At 40.8% G+C, this 24,807-nt stretch overlaps 2 protein-coding genes across 4 annotated transcripts; one reads left to right on the forward strand and one right to left on the reverse strand.

The window, feature by feature from the left end:
* Positions 1 to 9,826: 9,826 nt before the first annotated feature.
* Positions 9,827 to 17,320, forward strand: LOC105678369 (neurotrimin-like). Its single transcript, XM_012377660.2, has 10 exons — positions 9,827 to 10,021; positions 11,016 to 11,117; positions 12,002 to 12,217; positions 12,759 to 12,880; positions 13,151 to 13,292; positions 14,137 to 14,234; positions 15,226 to 15,540; positions 16,288 to 16,495; positions 16,610 to 16,669; positions 16,911 to 17,320. The coding sequence occupies exons 1-10, from the start codon at positions 9,982 to 9,984 to the stop codon at positions 17,039 to 17,041; spliced, it is 1,434 nt and encodes a 477-aa protein (XP_012233083.1). The 5' UTR covers positions 9,827 to 9,981; the 3' UTR covers positions 17,042 to 17,320.
* A 556-nt stretch (positions 17,321 to 17,876) lies between these two features.
* tsr (Cofilin/actin-depolymerizing factor homolog tsr) lies at positions 17,877 to 24,610 on the reverse strand. Of its 3 annotated transcripts, none has more exons than XM_067347263.1 (3): positions 24,458 to 24,610; positions 18,392 to 18,634; positions 17,877 to 18,277 (listed from the first exon to the last, which is right to left on the reverse strand). In XM_067347263.1, exons 1-3 carry the CDS (start codon positions 24,593 to 24,595, stop codon positions 18,077 to 18,079), a joined length of 582 nt encoding a protein of 193 aa, XP_067203364.1. In that variant the 5' UTR covers positions 24,596 to 24,610; the 3' UTR covers positions 17,877 to 18,076. The 3 variants fall into 3 exon arrangements, with proteins under 3 accessions (XP_067203364.1, XP_012233084.1, XP_067203365.1); XM_012377661.2 differs by lacking the exon at positions 24,458 to 24,610 and adding an exon at positions 23,707 to 23,908; XM_067347264.1 differs by lacking the exon at positions 24,458 to 24,610 and adding an exon at positions 21,265 to 21,321.
* Between the last annotated feature and the right edge of the window lie 197 nt (positions 24,611 to 24,807).

The raw sequence follows: 24,807 nt of genomic DNA on the forward strand, positions 1-24,807 counted from the left end.
CCTCACTCGGCCGTTGATGATCCGTTTCCGACCGCGATAAGGCAACGCGATACTCTCGATATATTCATATCAGCGCCAACTTAATTCAATATTGGCAAAGTCCGACAATCTCGGCATTCATAATCGCATACATTCGACAGAAAGAGCGGCAACTATTGCGAGCGTGATGACTGGACTGTAATAATCGCGTCCTGAATGTTGTCAATTTGTATAATTATACAATGCAGCTGCGGATACTGTCGCGTGCACACGTCCATGAATCACGAAACGTGTATACGCTATTGAATGCAACTTGATACAAGCTGATGCGCGCTGCTAATACAACTGGCAACTAAATTATTATTATGCAAAAGTTTGTGAATGTGTCGCACGTGTAAATTTGTCGGCGTAAATGCTACATGCACATTTATCGTGTAATTTATTGCAACTTAATATATTGTAATATTTTTACACGTTATATCTGTTAATATATTTTGTGAGGATTTTCGTTTTGCACATTTCTAATCAGATTTTATCGATCTGCGCTATTTACTGGTCTTTCCTATGTAGTCTTGAAATTCCCGATTCAAAATTCAATCTCCTTTTAACATCCTAAAGCCATAAGAAATAACGGAGGAGAAACGAGAACTCTTGAACATTGAAAGAAAATTTCAAAGACTTTATAATCATACGCGCAAAGGCTACATTTAATATTTATTTCATAAAAAAATTTATATAAATGCCTTGATTTTTCCTAACTGTAAAAAGTGATGATGACATCACTGAAAGTTTGTCGGGACGAAATGGTTCAAGGCACGTCTCGTGCGGTTTGGATGGCGAAAATATCGTCGACGTGCAACGGGATGCAATGACGTCGATTAATGCATCAAAATTGCGTTATGCTGATATATATATATATGTATATATATATATATACCTTTACGGCATACCAAGTATCTGCTTCGCGTAAAGTGCCTCAGCGAGACGCGGCACAGCGGAACGGGGAATTGTATATGTTTCCTTGGCTAAAAGTGTGTTTGCGGCTGTGATGTAACGCGATGGAGTGCACCAGTGCACCAGTTGTGCACGCCAAAACTAGCACGGAGCTCTCCTTACTCAATTAACTTGCTATACTTGTAGACAGTATTATTTACATTATATTTTTATATTGCATTATTTTATGTTATTATTTTAATTATACGTAAAGTTGTTTTCGCACATAATTATTTCTCCATGGCGTTCGATCCAGAAACGACTAGTTGATTTAAATCAAGGACCTTTTCATCCACTTCTCGCGTCTTTCTTATTCATCCCGCGCTTCTCATGCCACTCTTGCCGCGACTTTTCCATCCTCCCGAAGAGGGCCCTTCAAGCTGCCCTTTCCCTTGTATCATCATTCCTCCAGGATCGGAAACATCGATTATCTTGATAGAAAATAAATTTAACGCTCGATTGTGCGAATGCTTAACGTTGAAAATTAACAGCCTCTAAAATAGACAACAGTCGCCTTCTCCTGCATCTGGCTCGATAAACTTTTCGTTAGAATTTACTTCCAAGTTTGTCATAGAATTCGAAAAAGCATTCCGTGCACGTCTTCTGTGTGTGCCGCATGATACATGATTCGCAGGATGCACGCATCCGCGGCGGTTTCCAGGACTGCCAGCGGTCCTTTGGGAGAAGCGGATAAAGTGGGTTCCGCGGGAACTGTGGCTTTCGCCGAGACCGACGAAGCAGTCCTCGAACAAAGGGGTGACGTGGCGTATACGGCAACAACGCGACGGCTAATGGTCGCAAAATAGCTGAGCGACCCCCATGGGAGCTGCGGCCCGATCGAATCGACTTCCACTCGTTTCACTCGGCTAGCTCGGTCGCTGTACACTATGCATACATGTAGGTATTCGTAAGAACGATCGAAATTTCGTGAAAAATTCCAAACTTTCCTGGAACCGTCGCGGTTCTCTCTTTTCTCCCCTCTCTCTCTTTCTCTCTCTCCCCCTTTCTCTCCGCTCTCTCTCCCTCTTCGCGTTTCTCTCCGAGCTATTGTCGACGAGTACCGAGCGGTAGTTCGCGGTAGCTTCCGTTCCTGGTACGATCGATAGCGCCTTCTCGAATTACTTCCTGACAATGGCACCCAGGTACGATCACCGGACGATTCAATTTGCCGGGACGTCCCGTGAAAGAATCATCCGGGAGCGGTGTAAGAACGAGGTTCTCGAATGGCCACGGATAATGCGTTGTCGAGTAGTGAGATAGACCTGGTGATTTTCCTTTGGAGATGAGGAACAAATTATTATATAATATAAAGCTTCTTATATAATATTAAACAGATTAAAATAAAATTAGAGATATAATATGTGATCTTTCACAAGATACAACTGATTAATTTCTTATGATAACAATAATTGCATTTTGTACATTTGTTCCATTTCAGACAAGCGTTGTTCCCCTCTTAAGCTCGTTTAATTAAAAGAACCATGATTACACGAAGCTTCTGACATTGAATCGAATTAAAAGAATTGAATGCAATGAGTGATATTTTTTGCGGGACGTAACTATTTAATTTCTCATTACATACAACAATAATCGTCCCGGCTTAGTCACTCGCGCCCTGATACTTTTTTCTCTTCTTTTTTTCTTTTCTTTCAATAATAATTTTCCATTTAATTCATACATTCTGACTCTCCAAAGTGAGATCAATGTACTTGATTTTCGTACACTTTAAGTATTTTGAATCTGAGATTGGTGAACACTTTAATATGTCTCGAAAGGTTTCTATATGAAACATAAGAAAATTTCCGCATCAACAATCAGCGATGGCTCGGTAAGCCATTATGATATTACATTAACAATAATTGCGTTTCTCGGTAGTTTTCTTGTTTCCCAAGTCACTCTATTAAGAAGGCTTTATCCAATTACAAGAGCAATGGATATACGTTAATCCAGCTATCGCAAACCGGTGTGTTCGTGACAACTCTTAACTGCCTTTTTAATGATTCTGTCGTCGTTTGAGAAATCGTTAGTTTCTGCGGCGAATTGGGGGCGCCGGCACACAACGCGAATTGCGAATGTCGGCGGTTTCCTATAAACGGATTACAAATGCGTCGCGCCCCTTTAGTCTCTCGCGGAAAATTATTAGCTCCGTAAATTTCAGTTTTACACCGTTACAGCTTTTCACGTACGGGACGCGCAAAGGGCGACGGCTACAGTTGATTTTTACGCGCGCGGCGAGGGTCGGCCCTTCCCTACATTTTTACTACGCCGCGCACTCCCTTTATTCCGCACAGGTTAGAGTTCATTATACGCGATCGTAATTGTAGATTTGCGTATGTATCGCGTGACACTCGCGTGAAACCACAATGAGATCTTGGAATGACCGCGAGATCGACGCTCGGAGGTCACATTTCGAGAGACCGACGTTGTGCGCACGAAAGCATAACGTCGAGGCGGTACAATCGTTATTATCACAAATTCCAAAACGCTGCACATAAGTATCGGCTTGCAGATTACATGTACATAGCCGCCAGCGGAATTGCATTATGCTATTTGGCACGATGGCACTACGCGGTAGCTTCGCACACGTCATTAACATGCGGAGGATAAGCGACATGACGAAGATGTTCAAGACGTGTCTTCACAGTTATCTTACTTCTCGCGGAAGCACGTACATGTACACCTACATATGCGTATCCATCTCTGTACATTGCGCCCTTAGTGTGCTATTTCCATTCCCATTCTCTTAATTAAAGATAGAGATTTTGCTCCAGATACAATATAAATTTGCGCGATATATTGTAATACAATCTGCGACTCTTTCTAGCGACAATTTATTATTTATCAAGGAAAATTTTATTTTTTTTTATCAATTTTCCGTTCTTTCGAAACTGCGTCCGCCGCTAAGCCTTCGTCGGGACGAGATGGAAAAGCGCAAAAGGTAGAATTATAAGCTTCAAAGTATATTAAACGATTATCCGGTATTAATTACTGAATGCGAACGTGTTCGATTACGGCCGAGAGAACGTCAGCCCGGAGGGATGCAGGCAGGGAATGGTTATCGACCATTCCTGCTACATGCCACAAATTATCTCATTGGCCATATACGGCCTTGGCCGCAGATTCTGTTCGCGTTACTTTCGCACTCCGCAATCTAAGCTTCGGCGCCAAAACGATATCGATATTTGATATTGCACGAAACCACAAACGAGATCGAGAGAAAAGAGGGAGGGGGGAGGGGGGAGGGAGGGAGGGAGGGAGAGAGAGAGGGGGGGGAGAGAGAGAGGGAGAGAAGGAGAGAGAGAGAGAGAGAGAGATTTCTATTATATCTATTATTTGATCCAGTTACACTTATCGACAAGAGTTGAGACACTGATGAGCCAAAACATTATGGCCACCTACATATTATTGCGTTGATCCTCCATGTGCTGTCAAAACCGTTATTATACTGGGCATCAAACCACTCCGCAAGACCTCTAATTATGTATGTCCACTGAGATGTGATTAGACCAAGACATTAACAGCAGTTCCTTTAATTACTGTAAATTACGAAGGAGTTGTGCGAAGCGAGCTTGTTGGTCCAACACATTTTGCAAATACTTAATGGGATTAAGATCGGATGAATTTGGTGTGGCCAGAACAGAACTGTGAAGTCTCCCTCACGTACCTCAAATTCATTTTCGAACAATCCGTGCAGTGTGGCAGGACGCATTGTCCCGCAGAAAGATACCACTGCCATCGTAGAAAACCGTTGGGCCATGAAGGGGTCATACCTCGTTTTCAATGAGGTACGTGGTACGCGTCAGATCGGATCTACAATAAGTGCAGTAAGTTTTAAGTCGTAAGAAATTGTCCAATCACAGACGAATGTGTAAAGAATAATTGACTATGATTGGTCAATATCTTACGGTTTAAAGCTTACTACACCTATTGTAGATCCGGCCGAAAAGTACCTTCCACACGAATAATAGGACGCAGGATAAGAGCAGTTTCAGTAGCACATGGAGGATCAACACGATATTAGATAGGTGATCATAATGTTTTGGTTCATCGATATAAGATTGTAAGATTTTCGGAAAATTACAGGCCGGCGTTGCTTTCGAAATAATCAACTTCGAACCTGCAATTTAATCATTTGCAAGTTTGATATGTGTGTTTATTGTGCAATAAAAATACGTGTGCATGTTTTCCCGTATATTGTATGTATATTCAAGTGAATTTTATCACGTTACCTCTCACGCAATTGAAAATTCCAAATATTTTTAATATTATTTCCATCTGGATTTTATTTACCTTCTCCATTTCTTTCTGACAAATTTCAAAACAATGCAGAACACGAGCAATTCCTCGCTTTCCGCTTTGATCCATCCACCTGATTTCTGCTCAAAGAGCTCCTCTCTCTTTCTCTCTCTCTCTCTCTCTTTCTCTCACTCCTTCTCTCACGTTTACTCTCTGCCTTTTCACCTCTCCACTTATTTGCTGCGAGGGTAATTCGTCGTGTAAACGTACTTGGAAAAATCCAATCGCAGACCACATTCGACTTGAAACTTTACCGATGTTTCCACCGGGAGTGCATTTTCTCAAAGAGAGCACGATTGCGCCTAACGACATCTTTTTTATGATCGTTTAACAGCAGTACGCTCGGAATATAATGTATTTGGCTACAAATTCGCGAGAAAAAGTTCTCGTAGAGTCATCGATCAATCAAATTGACCCGCTTTTGCGAAAGAAAGGGAAATCACGTATATCATTTGCAAATAATGAGATATCCCTTGTAATAAGAAAATAGAATCTCTGTTAAGGAAAAGCCGTTCCTTCGAAGTGGAATCGCGAAAGTGCTCGCGCAGAATCGGTAAACCAACCGCGAAGCGCGCTGAACAGATACGATAAATGAGACGAAAGAATTGTAACAAAAAATCCTTCCATTTCCCGAAACCAAATTGTTTCTCGCGTGTGGAATTGTTATGGCGCTCGGTAATTGGATCTCACCACTAGAGCCATACGCGATCCGTCAGAATTTCACTTTGGAGAAAAATAAAACCTCGACAATAAAATTGCGAAACGCACAAATGAGGCGCACTCTATAACTATCAATATTTTTCTCATCGTCAGTTTTGTCTCAGAGATTCGAATAATTTCGTGGAATATTGGCTGTATCTTTATCACGATGAATAAAGACAGAAAATATATCTCGTCGAACAAATAAACATGTGAAAACAAATAAATATGTTGCAGTAGCAAAAATAATTGCCGAGCACTTTCTCGGTATGTAATTACAGAAGCTTTTCTCTTATTTGCGAAAAAAAAAACATGAAAAATGTGCAATTCATCGCACAGTTGTTATCGTTACAAGCGGCGATGTTGGCGAGCTTCAAATGAAACTAATAACACGCTATCACTCCGTACCACGATGATAGAATGCAAAGTTCGTCAACATTCGGGGTAGGGGGTTATTTCGCGGAACGTTTAATCAGGCTGCGTGTACGTGTGTATGTGTAACGCAGTTTACAATGCGGTATTATCCCACCAAATTATCCCGAACTATCAGCTCGGCCGGGAATAACGGGCGAACGAAATCGCCTGCCATCAAATGTGCATCGTGCGACAGCAGCGAGAATAATTATATTTTATTAGTCGACTCGGCTCGCTTTTTGTTTGCGTGCAATTATCGCGGATACGGTCAATACGGCGTGTTGCCGACAATCAAATTGAAACGTGCGAGTGAAAGGAGCAATACGCTTTTAGCGAAACGTATAATCAAAAGTGCGCGCATTCGAGGCGAGTGCAAAGGCAGATCTTCTTCTTCGCAAATAACTCTCTTGTTTTCAATACAAAGACTCGACTTGGTGATTTGAAGCATCAGTTTGTAAAGAGTTTCTTTCCGTCCGTCTTTGAGCTCGCGGTCTGTAGACAATCAAAGGCCTCCTCCGCTTCTCGGAGGAGCGGATCTCAAAGCGACGCCAGAAACTGAGGTAAACTTTACGGATAACCATAGTCGCGGGTCGATACTTCCTCGTCCTTAATCCACCCCAACGTCTCCCAGAAGACGACCGCGGCAGCCTGACTCCCGCGACCGTATATTATACCCTAAACTAATCATCATTCTCGCATCCAAGGACCGGCTTAGACATTCAGACATGTCTTACGTTTATGACAGCGACGGATTTCTCCCCCATCTTGCCGAATAAGCCTCATCTCTTCTTCTCTTGGGTCTATCGTCGGGACCAGGATTACTTCGAATATCCCAGAAACGTCCCGCTTGAAAAAATTCAATAAATTGTGTATGTATGTCGTTGAATATGGAAACAAATGCTTTTTCATATGAAAATAATACCCCCTCTCCTCTCTCTCTTTCTCTCTCTTAATGCGCCCTGTGACGTAACCTTCTAATAAACAAGTACATCAAGATAATATTTATTTATTTATTTAATTTTATTTTATTATAAAATTTTTGTATATTTTTTTATATAAAGTCTATATATAAATTTATATACGTTGTTGTTTTACTTCCTGAGGCAATAAAAAGAGTTAAATAACCGATGACGTGCTGAGATCCGGCAAATTAGCGCGAGAAATAAAGTTTTTGAAAGAAGTATTAATTACGACTTCCGCCCGCGCGGGCAGTAGCTATTCCCTTATGAGACCTACGTAAACACCATTTAATCGAGGTGGAAGGCGCGATCACACACACATCGGACCGGCGGAGACCGGTACTTCGGTAAATTAGTGCCAATTAAGCCGCAACTTTTTAGCTAGCGCGCCGCGTAAATACCGCCACTCTCGCCACATAATTTTCTTTCTTCGTGTGAGAGAAAACTAGTGTGCCATAGGTCGTCGTTTCCCCTTTCACCTTTCTTGTATATGGAATTTATTATATTATATTTTACAAGGCGTACTCAAATGTCCTTTTTTGGCAAAACTTGATTTTTCTTCTTGTGTGAGTAAAAAACAAGGTGACTTTAAAATTAATTATTTGTGTGTGCTTTGCGAGGAATTTTCGCTCTAATAAATCACGCTAAACTTTCGTCGATACTTCAAGATATCGCAAGGACACAAATACCGGTTATAAGCACGAATCAAGATGCGTTATAGACGAGCGAAAAAATTTATCGACAATCCGTCACTCTGCAGAGCTCGTTGAAAACTCGAAACTATCTCGGCAGATTTCTTCCAAGATCCATTTAAGAGGATCTTCGTCGGCACTTTAATGGATGCATCGGATAATTGAGGACCGTTTTGGAGCGCCTTCTTCTCGACTTGGATTAAGTTATATTCACATAGATTCGCACCACCACGCGCGCGCGTGCACTCGAGGAGGATTACTTTCCCTTCGAGCGGCATCTTCATCCTGCTGAATCCTCTCTTTCTCATCCTTTGTATCTCCGTCATTGAAATTAAAAGACTCAGGCGAGAACCGGCAATAAATAATACGATGTCGTCTTATATGTTTATCTTCCTGAACGCTTAATCAGTTGTGTTACATTATGGTAATTTTATGTGCCTTATAAATACACTGTGTGGAGAATGTGTTGAATTAAACAGAAATGTTGCAAATATGTAACATTTGTTTTTCAGTAATATGTCCGATACATAATTGTCTGCTTATTGCTGAATTTAAGCATTGAAAATAAAGATAATAAAAAAATCCTTTATTTATCTCCATAATAAATATATTATGATACGTTTATCTGATTATACATCCGGCGAGTCGTCATTCAGCTTGTCCCCTCTGATTTACAAGTGAGAGAAGCCACAGCTGATCGAGCGAATATAATGTACGGGTGCAAACGCCTGTGAAAAGATCAGCTCGCGCATAAAAGTTTCATAGCGTTGCATAAAATATCGCCATTTTTGAATTGTAGATACCCGCCAACGGTATCGGGAAAAAAGTTAAAAGCCAGCGATAAAGCGTTAACCGATTATTGCTACTCACGCCTCGAGGATAAACGATGATTGTCAGGAGAATAACTCAACAATAACGAACGAGAATTTGTACCTTTTCACAAATTTCATAAATTAATACGGAGATATATAGAGTGACACCCGATACATGACTTGCAAAGTGGAATTAATTGCGACAGCAGAAATAATTCAAGAATGTAAAATACATAAAGTGAAAGCAAAACAGTAAAGAAGTTTAAAGAGCGGGTAAAAAATTTTTTTTTTTTTAACTTAGAATATATTTCTAAAGGACATGTAAGAAAACTGTTGCGATGACCTAAGAATACATCGAAGCGGTGAATCGCTTATTGGATTAACGGTCTAATGGATTACTCCGATGAATGGCTCTATACACGCTGCGTGTCCGTGCGTAAATTGAACAAATTATAGAAGAATGCCTTTGGTGTTCGTGGGTGAACACCCCTATGTCCCCATAGCAGTAGCGGCTTTGCGATAGAAGACGGTGGTTCTCAATCCGGCTTATGGAAACGTCATGGAGCGTGAAACACCATCGATCATTCTGTAAAATCTTTTCGTTCGCATAAAAGTATCTTAAATAAAATCGAATTGATTGATTTGAACACATAACATGTATAATTTATTTATTTGTATACCTTATATTTTTTCGAAGGTAAGTAATTAATTCTTAATTTTAGTCGCAAGATAAAAGTATAAATATCTGAAGTATAAAAGTATTATATTTTGTGATATTTAATGGACATTTCGTAAAGATGAAATGAGATTGGCGAAAAATGATCGATCGGGCTTCTATCATGCTGCCCAATATGAGTATCCCTGAGTCTGCTGACAACTGCTCATTATTTCGAGCGATGATACATACGTGTGCGTCTTGATGCGATGATACGTGCGTGTGTATGCCTTGGTGCGTGTGCGTATGTCAAGATCGTACAGACCACGAATCACATCTTAAAGCGAGATCAGTGTCTCGTGAAAACCCGAGGAAATCGCGCGCACGAAAAGAAACGGTTGAGTACTATTTTTCGGTGTAATTTCGATGCAAAGTTCGTGTGTACCGACAGTTTCAGTGTAACGCATATATAATTACAAGAAATGGTGCTCTACATTTGGATATTTTACATCTGCACGATTGGTAATATACGAAATATACTAGTGAATATCGAAATTATGAGGCGTATACTTTTAGGGAATGACGTGTTTTGTTGGAGCTGTTTTACGAATTTCGGTGTATTATTTTTACAAATATTTACGCTCGTAGAAGAATTAAAACACAAGAATGAGAAACAACTTACGTGAGAATATGTTGTCAAAATTACTTTTCTGACGTCAGAATCTGCAACAGAGAAAAATATAACAAAATTACGGACATTATTTTTGAGAAGTGAGGAAAATGTTTATTTCATAACAGTTTTTTTTTCGTGCACAAATATAATCTCATGCGGCGTATACAAATGATTGATTCAGTTTTCCACTTTATTGTTTTCTTACTTTAGATAATCATCGCGTGATAACAAGGAACACATTCGAGCAATTCACTCTCTCTCATAATTGAGATAGCACGGAAATTGGACTATAATATCTACATCACAAAGTTGTATAATTATTGTCGCATTTTCGTGTATCAATCGATGTTCTTTTGAGCAGAAAAACTGTTGCGGAGGTATAAATAAAACTTTGCGCCACATCGTTTGTTCGCTAGCGCACGCAACTTCGGCAATCGATTCTGTTCCGGCCGGCCGACGAGAGTTTCCAGAAGTGCGTGAGGTGCGAGATAATCGCGCTAGGTGGTTTCATTTTTGTATACCACGCGAAGGTTGCCTAGTGTGTTATGCACGCCGCTGGTGTAATGTATAGTAATCGATCATAAAAAAAGAAAAGGGAAAAAGAATCTCCGCGCGCGTGCACGTCCGAGATTACTGTGGAAATAAATTTTGCGCGGTCACGCACGCGTGCGGGACAAACGCGAGAATTTTTATTCGAATTAAAACAAATAAGGAAGAAAGAGAAGAAAAAAAAAATGCAGAGCGCGAATGTTTTGCGGCGATTCGCTTGGCGCAGGGTTGCCGTTAAATGCTGCAATTTAATTATTATTATATTATTATATTTCTTGACATTGTGTGTTGTAGGCTCTTATGCTGCGACGAACAACGTGAGCAGCTTTCAAAATCACCCAATAAAAATCATGGAGAACGAAACGACATTGCTGCCGTGTAACGTGGAGAATCAGGGTACGAGTGTGTCGTTGTTAACGATCAGTTATGCGTTCAGTTTCGCGTTCTTTTCGTTTCTTCCCTTTTGTACCGACTAATGATTAACACGTGAAACCGGGGTCATCCGTGACGGGCGGTTTTCATAAAATAATAATTGAGGCCTGGTGGATAAGACATATAAAAGCGTGGCATTCAACGTGTTAATTACTCAGTTTCTCTACATCTCTCTTCTCCATGTGGTTTTCTCATTTTGTCAACTCTATCTATACTTTTTGCATTCTACCTTTGTAAAAAATTGCCTGACACTCTGCCCAAACCGTAATCGCATCACCGTGATAACGCGAGAGTGTCTTTTGAAACATCGTTATTTTTACCTATGCGGGCGTGCAAAATCAGGATAAAGTGGCACGGGTGAGTGAAAAAGAGGGTACAGATATTTCCGCTCACACAGCCACACTAGTATGTTTCATCTCGCTACAAAGCGTCAATGTTTCGTCATGAGTCTTTTGTGTGCGGTGAAGCTTTACTTAGGACGGTATTTATAGTCCGTTCTTATATTTAATTGTGATTGTCTTAAGTAATCTTAAGATGCTACGAACCAATCAGAAAGCTATATTAATATCTTAAGACAGTACTTAGGATAATCTTGGAATAAGAACGGACTATGAATACCGACCTTAATTAAGATAAAACGTTACTATTTACAAATTTGCAAGTTTGTTTTCTTTTCTCGTTCTCTCTTTGCATTATTTTAAACGGGATGGAAAAAGCTCCACCGACGATCCGCTTTCCTCTCGACTTGTCAGTAGATAATAACTATCCCGCGTCGAATGTCGGCCTTAGGATGTAAGTTTTAGGACGATATTTGTCGGAGCGTACGGAAACGGTTGTTATTTCTGTAGACGCGGAAAAGCCCAGGGTGAAGTGGTGGCGAGAGGGGAACCTGCTGGTCGACAGCTACGACCAGAAGCTATCGAACGATAAGGTCACCCTGTATGGCAACGGTAGCCTGCAGATCCGCAACGTGCAACAGGAAGACAGTGGCCAGTATGTGTGTCAGACGATCCGGCCGATTCCCTGGGGATACGTTACGCAAGTACACGAGATCGAAGTGATGTGTGAGTACGCCTCCGTCACGATGTGAACCGAGATAGGCGTTTCTCCCTCTTGCACCGCGTCCCAACAGGGAATCCATCTCTATACATCCCGAGACAAATCGACGCGTCGAAAGGGGATTCTCCGAGAGCCTCGTATTCGCGCATCCAAACCGGACATTCGTCCATCGATCTTCTTTCGGCTCTTATCTAGAATCGCTTCCCCGCTTAGAGTCAGTAAAAAATGCATTTACACGCGACATTTTTTTCGAAATTACTTTTGCGCAAAGACGAAAAATGTTTGGCCGCAAAGTGTTTCATTTTAATGCAAATAAAAACAACTTATTTCGATAAAAACATCTGGAAGTGATATTTTTTCGTGCAAAATTATTCCAAAAAAGGTGAGATATGCAAATGTTTTTTTTTTATCCATTTTGTACCTTTCTCAGAATTCTTATCTGTCGAATGTGGCGAAGGTCTGAATTTTACATAAGTGCAAGACAACGTAAAGCCGGCTGATAATATAACGAGAAATTTATTCATCCGTTTTTTTTTTTCTTTCTAGATCCATCGAGTGTGAAGACAGTGCCAGAGTCCGGCCAGTTGGAAGTCAATTTCGGCGAGACGGTGGACATGCAATGCGTGGCGGAGGGAGTACCGAGCCCCGTCATAACTTGGATGACCAAGGTAATCGATATCCTCCGTCACATTATCGTCCATGCCGATGATATTAAATGATTAGTGCGAAAGAGTAACAACGAGAAGTGTTTTCGGTAAAAAAAAAGAGGAAGAAAGAGAAAAAAACAGAAAAGTAGGAAAAAAGAAAAAAAGTAGCGCAAGCCTCCGTTTCTCGCGCAGCGAAAACGCCTGCCTCGTACAATAAGCCAATTATATTGAAGTGGATCGTGTGTTTTACGAAAGGTAAAGCGCATCGCGTCGTCTTTCTCTTCTTCGCAGGACGAAGTGATCCCGTTGTTGGACGCCAGACCGCAATTGAGATTTCACGCTGACAATCGGAATCTTTCCGGCAAATACACTTGCATTGCCGATAACAAAATCGGCGATCCCGCCATGGCGCACATAGATCTGCGTATTAGATGTGAGTCGATTTGTCAATTCGAACGTATATTCTTAAATACGTAAAAAGAATTTGCGCAAATTCTTCTACGGAACATCCCCTTTAAACTGCTATATACCTTTCGCATTTTATTAAATAATGAAAAATACTTAATAATCTTCTGATTTTTCTGTATACTTTATTTACGCTTTAAAAGAAATTTAGCCAGCAAGTTTTCCGCTCATATCACAATTTTCCTTATATTTCCCGGAGATTTGTAACTTTACTTTTCTTTTTTTCGTGAAATTTTCTTATTTTTTACCTCGGAATTGTTTACCCTTTTTATCTCGAGTTTGTGTCCTTCGCGCTCATCTCACTACAATTTTCTTTGCATGTGAATGTTCGCATTTGTTCATTTATTACAGTTGTAACACAAGTTTCGCAAAATTGCATCGAGTGCACTTATAATTAATCGGCAGTTTAATTACGATCACCCACATCAAAACGATCATGTAAATCGCACTTTATCCTTTCTGCACTGTGCAACAACATAATTAAGAAATTGTTGCAGATTGGTCTCTTTAGTATTCTAATCCAACACACACGAGTGAGTCCATTATGTTCATTGCGCATTCGCAGCGAGTGTTTTGCAGACATTAATCAACCTTCATAACGTTACAATCTAACAATCCGCTCTCGTGGTATCAAAAAGATTTTATATGCGTTTCAAAAACAACTTCAAAGCTACAAAGTACAAAATTGCATGCATCTTTGATTAAACGATTGAATATATAACAATAAATATTTCTTTTCTCACCGTGTCATTTTTTCCCTCTTTACAATTTCATTGTTCTGTCTGAATATTGACGTGGTGAAATCGGTGCAGACAAACCGGAGATCTACGCGGAGAAGCAATGGGTACACGCATATCCGGGAATACGAGTACAGCTAACTTGCAGAGTGATCGCTTGGCCTGAGGCTAAGGTGAGGAACTATCTCTCTCTAAGACTGTCAACACCAAGTGTAATTGCCGCGTGGTTAATTAACAGTTCGAACAGTAATTAACGCAACGGCGATGCACGTGCGCTTCAACGGCGCAGCTTGGACTTTTAATTACTTTCGCAAATGCAGAAGCGGACTTTAGCAGCGGAGACGCCTGCACTGTGGAGTATAAAAGCCGTATTTTAGTGCGCCCTTTTTTTTTAGAGCGCAGCTCTTAAATCCCGCTCAGAATCCTCCGTGAAAAATATACAAGTCGAAATGGGCGAAAGGGATTTATTTTCCCGAGAATAAATAGTTAATTCACCTCTCTTTTGCAAAAGGCCAATGAGAAATTGTATCCGCGTGATTACTCGCGCCGGTTGAATAATCTCGACAGCTTCATTAAACTCCTAAACGACGTGAAATACTTTGAAAGATGAAAAAGGGACCTAAAAAAAGGGACAGGGGCTTCGAATCCCGCATAGGTATATATTGTAAAAATAAATTCACGCTCGCGTTCCGAAAACGGATTACAAAGCTGCGATTAAAAACTTGATCTCTTACGTCATACGGTATCGGAGTGCACGATGCAATCGATCGACGGCTCTCCCTCGAACGTCTAATACAAATACGAAATATTTTCCTGGTGTGTACGAGAAATCGTCTCTCTTCAAGATTTCAACGAGTCCTTCGCTCGGTAACTAAATGAAACCTGCCTCTCCTATCTGCCGAGCAATTTCTCACTGTGATCCCTTAAAGCCAGTCGCACGTGACAAATCGATTCGCTGGGGCACGTGACTTATGATGTTCTTTTTTTTTATTTTCCCGCAAAAAAAAGTACCAAGTGAGCCAGGCAGAGTTATGTTGCCGCAATACTGTCTCTTTATAAAAAAGATTAGATAAGCGTATATTAAGTTAAATTAATGTAGGGATATAAATTACGGAAATTACAACTTGTCCTTACGTCTTATTTCGTTAATTGCCGTTTTTCCAGGTTGAATGGTACCTGAAGAACAAAACATTGACATACACGTCGCGAATAGTGAAGCACAACGTCGGAAGCGATCACAATCTCTTGATAAGAGTAGTGCAATCGAGCGATTACGGTTCCTACCGCTGCAAAGCATCGAATTCCTTAGGAACTACGGAGAAGAACATAGAGCTGTCGGGAATCGCGAATCCGGCGGTATTCAAGAAGGCCGGTCTTCGAGAAGAAGACGGCACGTCCAGAACGTCGTACAATTTTATCTGGCAAGTCGACAGTTACAGTCCCGTCATCGAATATCAGTTCTGGTTTCGTAAATACAAGGTGAGATTTCATGAAAAACAGTTGATTCATCAATCATTAAAAAAGCACAGCCTCCCACGTGTAATGTCGAGAAAATCAACGTAAAGTAAACCAACCATCTGATTTCTCAGAATAAAGAATCTATTTCGTGCGTCGCTCACGTTATGATTTCGATGGTTGCTGTACATGCAAAGGCAATTGTAGAAACACAATTGAACGAAAGGGTAATTTTGGTGCCGTTATTATTAGAATCTTCCACCATATAATATTGTGAATTTTGTACTCTTTTTATTCTTTTTATTCGAATCTTGTAGTTCTTTTTATTTTGATCGGTCCGCGAAAAGACGGCAAAAAAGAAAGCTGAAGAAAAGGTATAAATGCTAACATGTGAAATTACATGAAAATCGAAAGTTAGAAAAAAAGGTGACAAAATGTAGAATTAGAACACATTAACTTCAAATATAATGAAATATTTGATAAAAAATAAATCTTCTGCGACCTGCGCTTGCTTGGCTCTTTAAAAACAGATTTTGGTATTTTATTAATGAAATTTAAATACTCATTTTTAACTGCCACACATTATTTATGCGTGATAATCATATCGTCGTTACAATCCTATTAGATTGAAAAGGGAATTCGAAATTGAGATTGAAACGTTTCGATAACTGTATCGTCGCTTTGTACTGATTGATGAAGCAATTTTTTTTTTTTTTTTGCGCTTTGGTTCTTGTAGTCTTTTTTATGTTAATTTATGTTAATGTATAATAGAGAGGTAATGGCGGCGAATGGCGCAAATTATTTATACCCGGTAACAACGACAACTGGTATATACCCGGCATCAGCTCGGTGCACGTTCGCTCCTTTAATCTGACGGGCCTGGACGCGGCGACCCATTACGAGGCGGTCGTTTTGTCCAGAAATCATTACGGATGGAGCCATCCCTCGGAGATAGTGCGCTTCCACACTGAAGGAGCCCGTAAGTAATAAAGATAAGTCGTTCGCGCATACATTCGCTATATATCGCTGTCCTTCTTATCACAATATACTCAATATCGCAGAGATATATCGCGCTTTATTTTGCACGTTGCAGTTGTCGATTCCAGCGAAAATTTTGAGACAAATGACGGTCAAGAGCAGGACAAATTGCCAGGTAAATATGGCGATTTAATTTGAAATTAATCTTCATCTGGTTAATCGCTAACCATCTTTAAAAATAAGAACCAAAGTAACGAAAGAATTCTTGAGATATAAAATAATAAAAGTTGATAATTTTTTGACGTGTTGTTTGTAAATGAATAGTTTGATGTGTTGTTTGTTTGCTGTAAGTTAACAGTGTGCATGTTGTTTATTTGTGTGAATTAATAGTTTACGTTGCTTGTTTGTTGCTATAGTAATATCCATGACGAAGCCCCATCTCTTGAAAGCGGATGCAAATCGGTCAATGTATAATCAAGCGAGAGCCTTATTGTTGATATTAAATACGTTATGTACCTTAATTATAACATTCAACAATAGATTTTAAGATTATGTAAAGTGCGAAAAAATGTAAAATGAACCATATTAATTTATGCCTAAAGGTACGGACTGTCATTGAACGTGTCGTCCTTATCAGTCGCATCATTCGTTCAGTAAATTCCATTCTTGAAGACGACGCAACCCAAAAAAAATTTGATACAAATTTTTTATATAAACGTTTTGTGATTTTATCTAAAAAATTAGTCGCGCAATTATAGACAATTTATGTAATTTACGATAAACAAAATGGACACCAACAAGACTTGAAATATATCTGTGAACTGAATTCGTTGATAAGCTCTTTTACTGCACAGTTTAGAAGAAAATTCTTTACCATTTAAAGAACCAGTACCGTCAGTTGAATCCAGTTGGCGCGACTTTGCTTTGCGCAGAATCTCATTCCGGTAAACCGCAGTGACCTCCATGACAAGATTGAAGTCTGCATTATCAATTAATATTTTTTTACATATTTTATTTGTCTCACCACACCTTTTGTATCTTCTAATTTTGTGCGAAATACTTGATGAAAAACATGCGAATGTGGGGAATATAATGGATATCGCCGAATCATAATAAAATGAATTTAATTTAAACGTCGTACAGCCTGTGAGAAAAAAAATGTAATAATTCCGTTCTTTTACTGCTTGACTGGTTGTAAATTGTCTTGTATTCTTGTACAATTATCTTATATAATAATAGTATAATATTAATATTATATCAGATAGATTCACATAATGTCCGCGATTATGAAAAAGAGTGCTTATCTCCCGCTGTTTATTCTTTTTTTCTCATTCTTGTTCACTTTTGCTAATAATGCTTCCACTCCCCTGATGACTAACATATGTAGCATAAAATACTTGATAAACGGTCTCGTTTAAAAGTGAAAAATGTGTAAAAACGTGAACCCTCGATGCAACGACAGTATAGAGAATTACTGTTTTTTTTTTCTGTTTTTGGGAAGTTAATTCGCGATGTATCGTATTCCACTTGGCTTTCTTTTTCTTATCTCGTAATAGTAGTTTTGGGATTCGCTGGAATACTCCTAATTTCTGTCGGTGGCTCGAAGTTTCTCCTCGACAGCCTCCTCGGAAGCCTCCGACAGATCTGTCGCCTGTATGTACTTTTGTACACCGACCAACGACTTTTTCAGAGCATCGAAGGAACTCGAGTACAACATCTTCTTCTTGACCTTGGCCGTGTCAGGACACCACGACATCAGGAATAATTTTTGTTTCTTGGATGCCTGTAAAAAAAAAAAAAAGAACAGTAATGATGATACATCCAAGACTTTCTGTTGGGAGAAGGCTTTCGTTGCACTTGAAATATGTATATCACAGAGAATACTATTAATAATTACCTCGGAAGTACCCTGACACTGATGAGTATACTCAAAGTCGAACAGACCATAACGGCACTCCCCGCTACCGCCTTTTTGCAGATCTTCGAGGAAGGCGTCGTAAGCCGCATCACGAGGTCCGATGACTTCCACATCTATCTGTCTCTCGTCTTTAATGTAGAAGATCACATACCGGTGCTTTTTGTCTTTCTTTATCTCCTCGTACGTTGTCTTACAAACGTCTGCGACCGTCACGCCAGATGCCTAATGAAACATCGATAGATATCATTTATTATGGATAATGAGAAAGAAGCGAGATATGAGTTCGCGATGACTCAGCTGATGCTTGTCGGTGTTTTCTAGAAATACCAAGTGACATATCGATGCAGTTATCGTCGTATATATATTTCAAGATATTTTCTTTTCAATTTACAAAATATTTTTTAAATCTCGACATTTTATCTCGTCCAAGTTTCATTTTACTTTATTAAAAAGACTAAATATGTACAGAACCGTGAATTCATTTTTCTCGGTATATCCATGCTGTGATGAAAAAAAAATGGTGCGAATTTCTGCTGAGTGACTATCGCGTTCTGCCACGGCTAAGTTAATTGATACAGATATTGCGACATCTCGCGTCAATTTGATACGTCGAGATTTGGCAATCGGCACGCCGTGTTTGCCGTGTCAATTGAGGGGCCCCCGTTTGAACTTATTTCGCGGACAAAATTATATGGACTACGCTACCGAAATAAATTCTTCCCACGCGCGAATCCCGAGCTAAAAGAGATCTGACGATCCACTTCTAAAGTTATCCCCTGATTCGCGAGCACGTGCCACGCGATACGAGCTTTCGACTCCGTTCGTCTCCGCGCCGTGGAAATTAGCGAAATACAACTAATGGATGTTTTTGTAGCCGGATACAAACGGAGCGAATACCTACAATTAAAAATGGCGAAAATACTTGCGAAATTTTCTCGAGTCTAAAAATTTAAAAATTTTCAATATTATCCTTTTTAAAAAAATCCAATGTTCTACATTATTGCGAATCATTTTCCCAACTTCTGGCACATGCATGAAGGTAAAATTGGCACTCGAAGAGTAAACAAGTGGCACTCAAACTGCCACGTCACGCGTACACGGATAACGCCTGTATTTTCTTGAGAATTATAACATTCGCGTGTATGATATTATTTCCAACTTCAAAATAAGATACTTAATTATATTCGAGACGATAGTCAAACCGTTGAGCCGTAATCCGCAACGACAGTGCAGGCATCGGTTCGGATTTCACAAAAGCGAACGAATAAAGATTCGCAATGTAGATTTATGATCGACAATTCCGGCGAGAGAAGGATGCTCAAATATGGATGCGCTCAATAGCCGATACTAACACCAACGTATCGCCCTGACTGTTCTACATGACTGAAGGACTGCGGGTCGGATGAGAATCGGGGTGCGAAGGGGTCCTGCGAGAAGTGCGACGGTTGGGGGAGCGGCCGGCAAACGCCGAGGATGCAACTTCTGGGTCGATATCCTGACGGGGCGGCGGCGGCGACAAGGGACACCGGTTAAAGGGATGATAGCGGAGAGTACTGCTCCCTCTTCTGGGGCGTGTTGTAGGCCTTCTCGAGCTCAAATCGCGCACACAAGGTCAAGCGAAAAATGATTCATCGGGCTCAGCTAACTTCGTGTAACATTCCGAGCGATAAATCAACTCGTTCTAACTACATTTTGTATAATTGTAGTTTCTACATTTGAAATAACAAATATTTAGCGTATTTCAGCTTACGCGTAAACAAGTGCGAATAAGAGAAAAGAAACAAAATTATAATTGATTATTATCGATTTAAGGAATATTTGTCGCACGCAGCTTTTATTTTACATCTCTTATCGATGAAATTCGACCGCGGGGAAACGTCACTATAAATCTGTCGCGCGATTTTTAAACGCGGCGTTAAAACCGTCGTAATGGCGAAAGGTTAATCAACTGGCGGTTCGCCGCGTTCGCGTAAGAGACGTCAGTGAACTTCGAGAGTCGCTGGCCCGCAAGAAAATAACCGACCTCCTTACAGGCTCATTGAATTTTTCCCTCTCTTCTCGCGCTACCGGCACACCGGCGCTGCAGCGTGCACTGTTCCTCTCTCTAGTTCACTGTCATCCACCAAGTGCCGGCAGAAGCGAAAGAATATCAGAGGAGAGAAAGGGAACAATTTCGCAATCAGAGTCAACTCTCAGAAGACAGATATGAATATATTCAATAAAAAACGATGAAAAATTGACGAGAAAAAATGTTGAAAATTGCACACCTAGAAATATATATTTTTCACAAGAATCTCACTAAGTTTCAAGACGCGATTCTTCGCGTTCCATTGTGAAGTTTGTTATTATCGAGTTATCTTAACATGAAGTATGCGTTTTGTCGCGAGGTTTCCAGCTGAAACAAGTACCCGATGTTTCCGCGACGAGTCGTATTTGGACAGTGAAGTTTTGCTCGGAGTTGAGATACCATCACACCACTGTATAAACTATTTCACGGCGGTAAGGTCGACGGCGAAAAGGTAGTGCCGTAGTCGCGAAAGAGTTAAGGTCGTGTTTGATCGCGCGGATGGGAAACAACGCGGCAGCAATGCGCCGCATGATAGCGCGCGACTCTCCGCTCTGAGTCGTACTCTTATTTATATCCACGCGAGCCGCAAGTGGTTTTGATAAAGGAAACACAATCGTCGTTGAACAACGCAATTGCAATTTTTCGCGATAAACTACTTAGACGTCTCACTTATCGCACATTCATTTATTTTTGTTTTGCAATTTTGCGTAAGCGCTCTCTCTCTCTCTCTCTCTCTCTCTCTCTCTCTCTCTCTCTCTCTTCCCATCGCATCAGTCACGCTTACCGGAGTCGTGTCGTCAGTGGTTTGAATTTTGCAGGGTGACATTCGAGAAAGTGTCAATATGTCAAAAGAAGCTGATAAAAGAACAACTAACTACAACATAAAATTATAATATTCGGTTAAACATTATTTTTGCGACAAACTTTGAATATTGTTAAAAATAAAATCAAACTTTTTAATAATAAAATAAAACATGTTCTTTCAATTATCGTATAATATTTGTTATTCTTTAAAAGTAAAACTCTTGCAAATTATTATCTCTATTATATCCATCATAAAAAAATCGAAAGGTAAATTAAATTAATAGAGAGAAATTAATACATGATTCTTCCTTCGCACACAAATTTGTTAATCGAGAGATACTGAAAATCTTTGTTTCTTCGATTCTGGATGTTTATTTATAAGTTAGTATTTTACAAATCGTAAGGGTTAATCGATATATGGCAAAATCGGTTTGAAACTCGATTCGCTTTATGCACTTGTGAGATTTTTCATAAATTGTGACGCGTTTCAAGCTAATTATAATAACATGCACCGCATATGCTTGATGTATTCGATGCGATGGTGTGATAATAGAAATCGATTAACAGCTCGAAAGCTTTCTCGATTATCTTAACATAAATTTTGACACATTTTTTATGGCAATCAAAATAATACAAAACACTTTTCATGTATTTATCCGATTTTCATTGATCAGAAATTGACTTTTCCAACTATTCTTTCTTTTTTTCCTCAAATGTCTGAACATGTGCTTATTTGGAATTAAAAAGTGCAATTAAAAAGAATAGGTTTACTGTCTTGTTAACAACGGTAATCTACAGCATGTCTCATCGCAAATTACTAATAGATCGCAATACGCTTCAGCGAATCGAGATAATGCGTGAGCTCGTTGACGATTTCTCTCTCTCTCTCTCTCTCTCTCTCCTCCCCTCGCTCTCTCTCTCTCTCAGTGGCACGGAACGAGTGAATATTCGAATAGAAATAGACAGCGACAACATGACACGCGCGACTTGAAACACCGACCGAAATAAATACGTGATGCTTCCTTCTCACACGAATTTATTAATCAACAGAGTCCCAAAGTCTTGTTTCTTCAATCCTGGAATTTTATTTATTATTAGTGTTATTCGATATTTCACAAATCGTGATGTGCCTCGAGCTTACACGAAATTTTAGTGTACGTGTTATATTTATATATTTTATGTGTTATAAAATTTTTTAAACATTCTTTAAATGCACATACGAAACAAATTTCAATAAATCTGCCCGAAAAACTGAAGAAAATCGCTTTTGAATACGTCTCAGGATAAAAATAATACACCATGACACCCCTCCTCCCCCCCCACTCCTATCTAAGTGGAGCTTGATAGTAGGCGATATCTTCGATACAACGAAGCCGGGCGTGCCGCGTGCGAGCAGTCAACTTTTTTTTTTTAACGACAGATAGTAGACCGGCCGATAAACATATTGTCGCTGTCTATTCTACTGGATTTGTACAGATGCACAGCATCAACAATATTATGATTGTACGATGAATCAAGGACGGAGCTGCCGAGGACGATTCTTTACTCGAACAACATATCGCGATATATTTTTGGAATGTCCTGAAGCAACTTCAACAAGTGTAGAGGTGTTTTCGATGCAGCATCGAAATAAATTCTGTCACTAGTGACTTTCTCTTTTCAAGACAGAGTTAAGCAGAACGAAAATTGTAATGTTAATTAGTTACGAAACGAATCACGATTAAGGCGCGAGTCGTGTATCTCTTCTTGGCAACACACTGAAAAGTTAAACGGAAAGTCGTACCGGTTACAATCGGATGCACCGCTCGGAAAGGCGAAAGAGATAGGAATCGAGAGAGAAGGAGAGCGAGAAAGCATGAGACAAAGAGCAAGAGAAAACGCAATCGCACCCAGCACAAAAGCACGATCTCACATCGGTGCACGGTGACGCGCGATTTTAGACGATCGGTCAATCGGCTTGCCAGAGCGGAGATGAATCATACGCTTCCTGGAAGTAACGGCGAGACTGCGCGCATTATCGCAAGTATCGCCGCCAAGGAATTTGCACTCGAAGGGGGGCAAACATGTACGCAAATGAAAAAGACGAGGAATCGAGTATAACGACCGGTCGAGGAGCAAAGATCGTTGCTCATCATCGTCGTCAAACGAGAAACGCAACACGACGATGCCGAATTCCTCTTCCGGTCTCGCGAGGAAAGGAGGCGTATCTCCGTCGTGCCGGGGCCTGCACAGGCAGAAATGGCGACCGGCGCGTCTGCTGGCGGCCATAACCACAAAAAAGTACCGTCGTCGAGATGCCGGGCGGCCTCGCCCGTTGCGCACGGAGCGCGCCGCCGTCACCGTCGCGCGTTTAGAGACGTCGCCGGGCGGCTGATACGCGGATACGTCGCGCAATACATTTTCGCATTTGCCGGATATTTACCATTTTCCGTAGGTAGCCGTGTAGCCGGTGGGCAGAGTCACGTGAATGAGCACTTTAACCGACACTTTACCGGAGTATCTCGGCCGTGATGGAACTGGATAGCGGCGTAGTGTCCAGTCGAAGGGGTCGCGCGGCTGGCTTACGGGCGAAACGGGAAGGGAGGCTCCTCTCTCACGACCAGCCGGCTCTCTCTTAACACTCCGTCCCTCTCTCTCGCTCCCCGTGAATCCTGTATCCCTACGCCTGCGCGCGCAGCGCCATCGCGATCGGCCGCGCTGATTGGCCCGCGTGCCGGCCCCTCATCCTATGCACGCGTCATCGAAAAATTCGCGGTTGCGCGCCGACTGTACATTACGTTACAATAAACGCTCGCGAAGACAGAAAATTGCACAACTTTGCAAATGCCTTCGGCATTCACGAGAGACGCTGGCCACCAAGACAGCGAGTGCGATGAATGGATAAATGGAGAGGCGGGCAGACAGGTGGACACGTCGCGTACTACGCACATGTTCACGAGGCATTGCGCGACGCGACCATACAATGCGTGGCGGTATACATCGATATGATATCGATAAGCGGATCGCACGATATTAGATGATAAGGAACAATTGACTGCCGGCGCTCTCGAGCCAGTCTTCCCATATACGTACGCAAAATCGATTTACAGACACGCGTTTCGAGCGGAATTAGTCATTGACGCGGGACATGCAGTCGCGTGGCCCAATCGCCGCCAGGGACGTGGGGAAATTACCTTATATGGGCAGCCAGCGTGCGAACGATCTGTCGGGGCGCACACATGTCGCGACTGCGCGCCGTGAATCTTCACATTTTGAAATGCGCGACTGCGTCGCGTTCGAGTGCACCGCTCAGTCGATAAAATAGAATGCATCAAGAACGTATTGAAATTTTTGGCACCAATCGCGCTGATAAAAAAATTTAATACATTTTTACATTTGAACCTTATTCGGATAAATTACACACACAAGTAAAAAGATGATAGGAAATACTGATTAGACTGAAACATTTGGTACAAAAGCATCGAATAATAAAAAAGTATAACAACTTAATGTACAATCTTGAATATAACATGGTATGCCCATC

This window comes from Linepithema humile, chromosome 1 (assembly GCF_040581485.1).
Source record: "Linepithema humile isolate Giens D197 chromosome 1, Lhum_UNIL_v1.0, whole genome shotgun sequence".
Taxonomy (NCBI): domain Eukaryota; kingdom Metazoa; phylum Arthropoda; class Insecta; order Hymenoptera; family Formicidae; genus Linepithema; species Linepithema humile.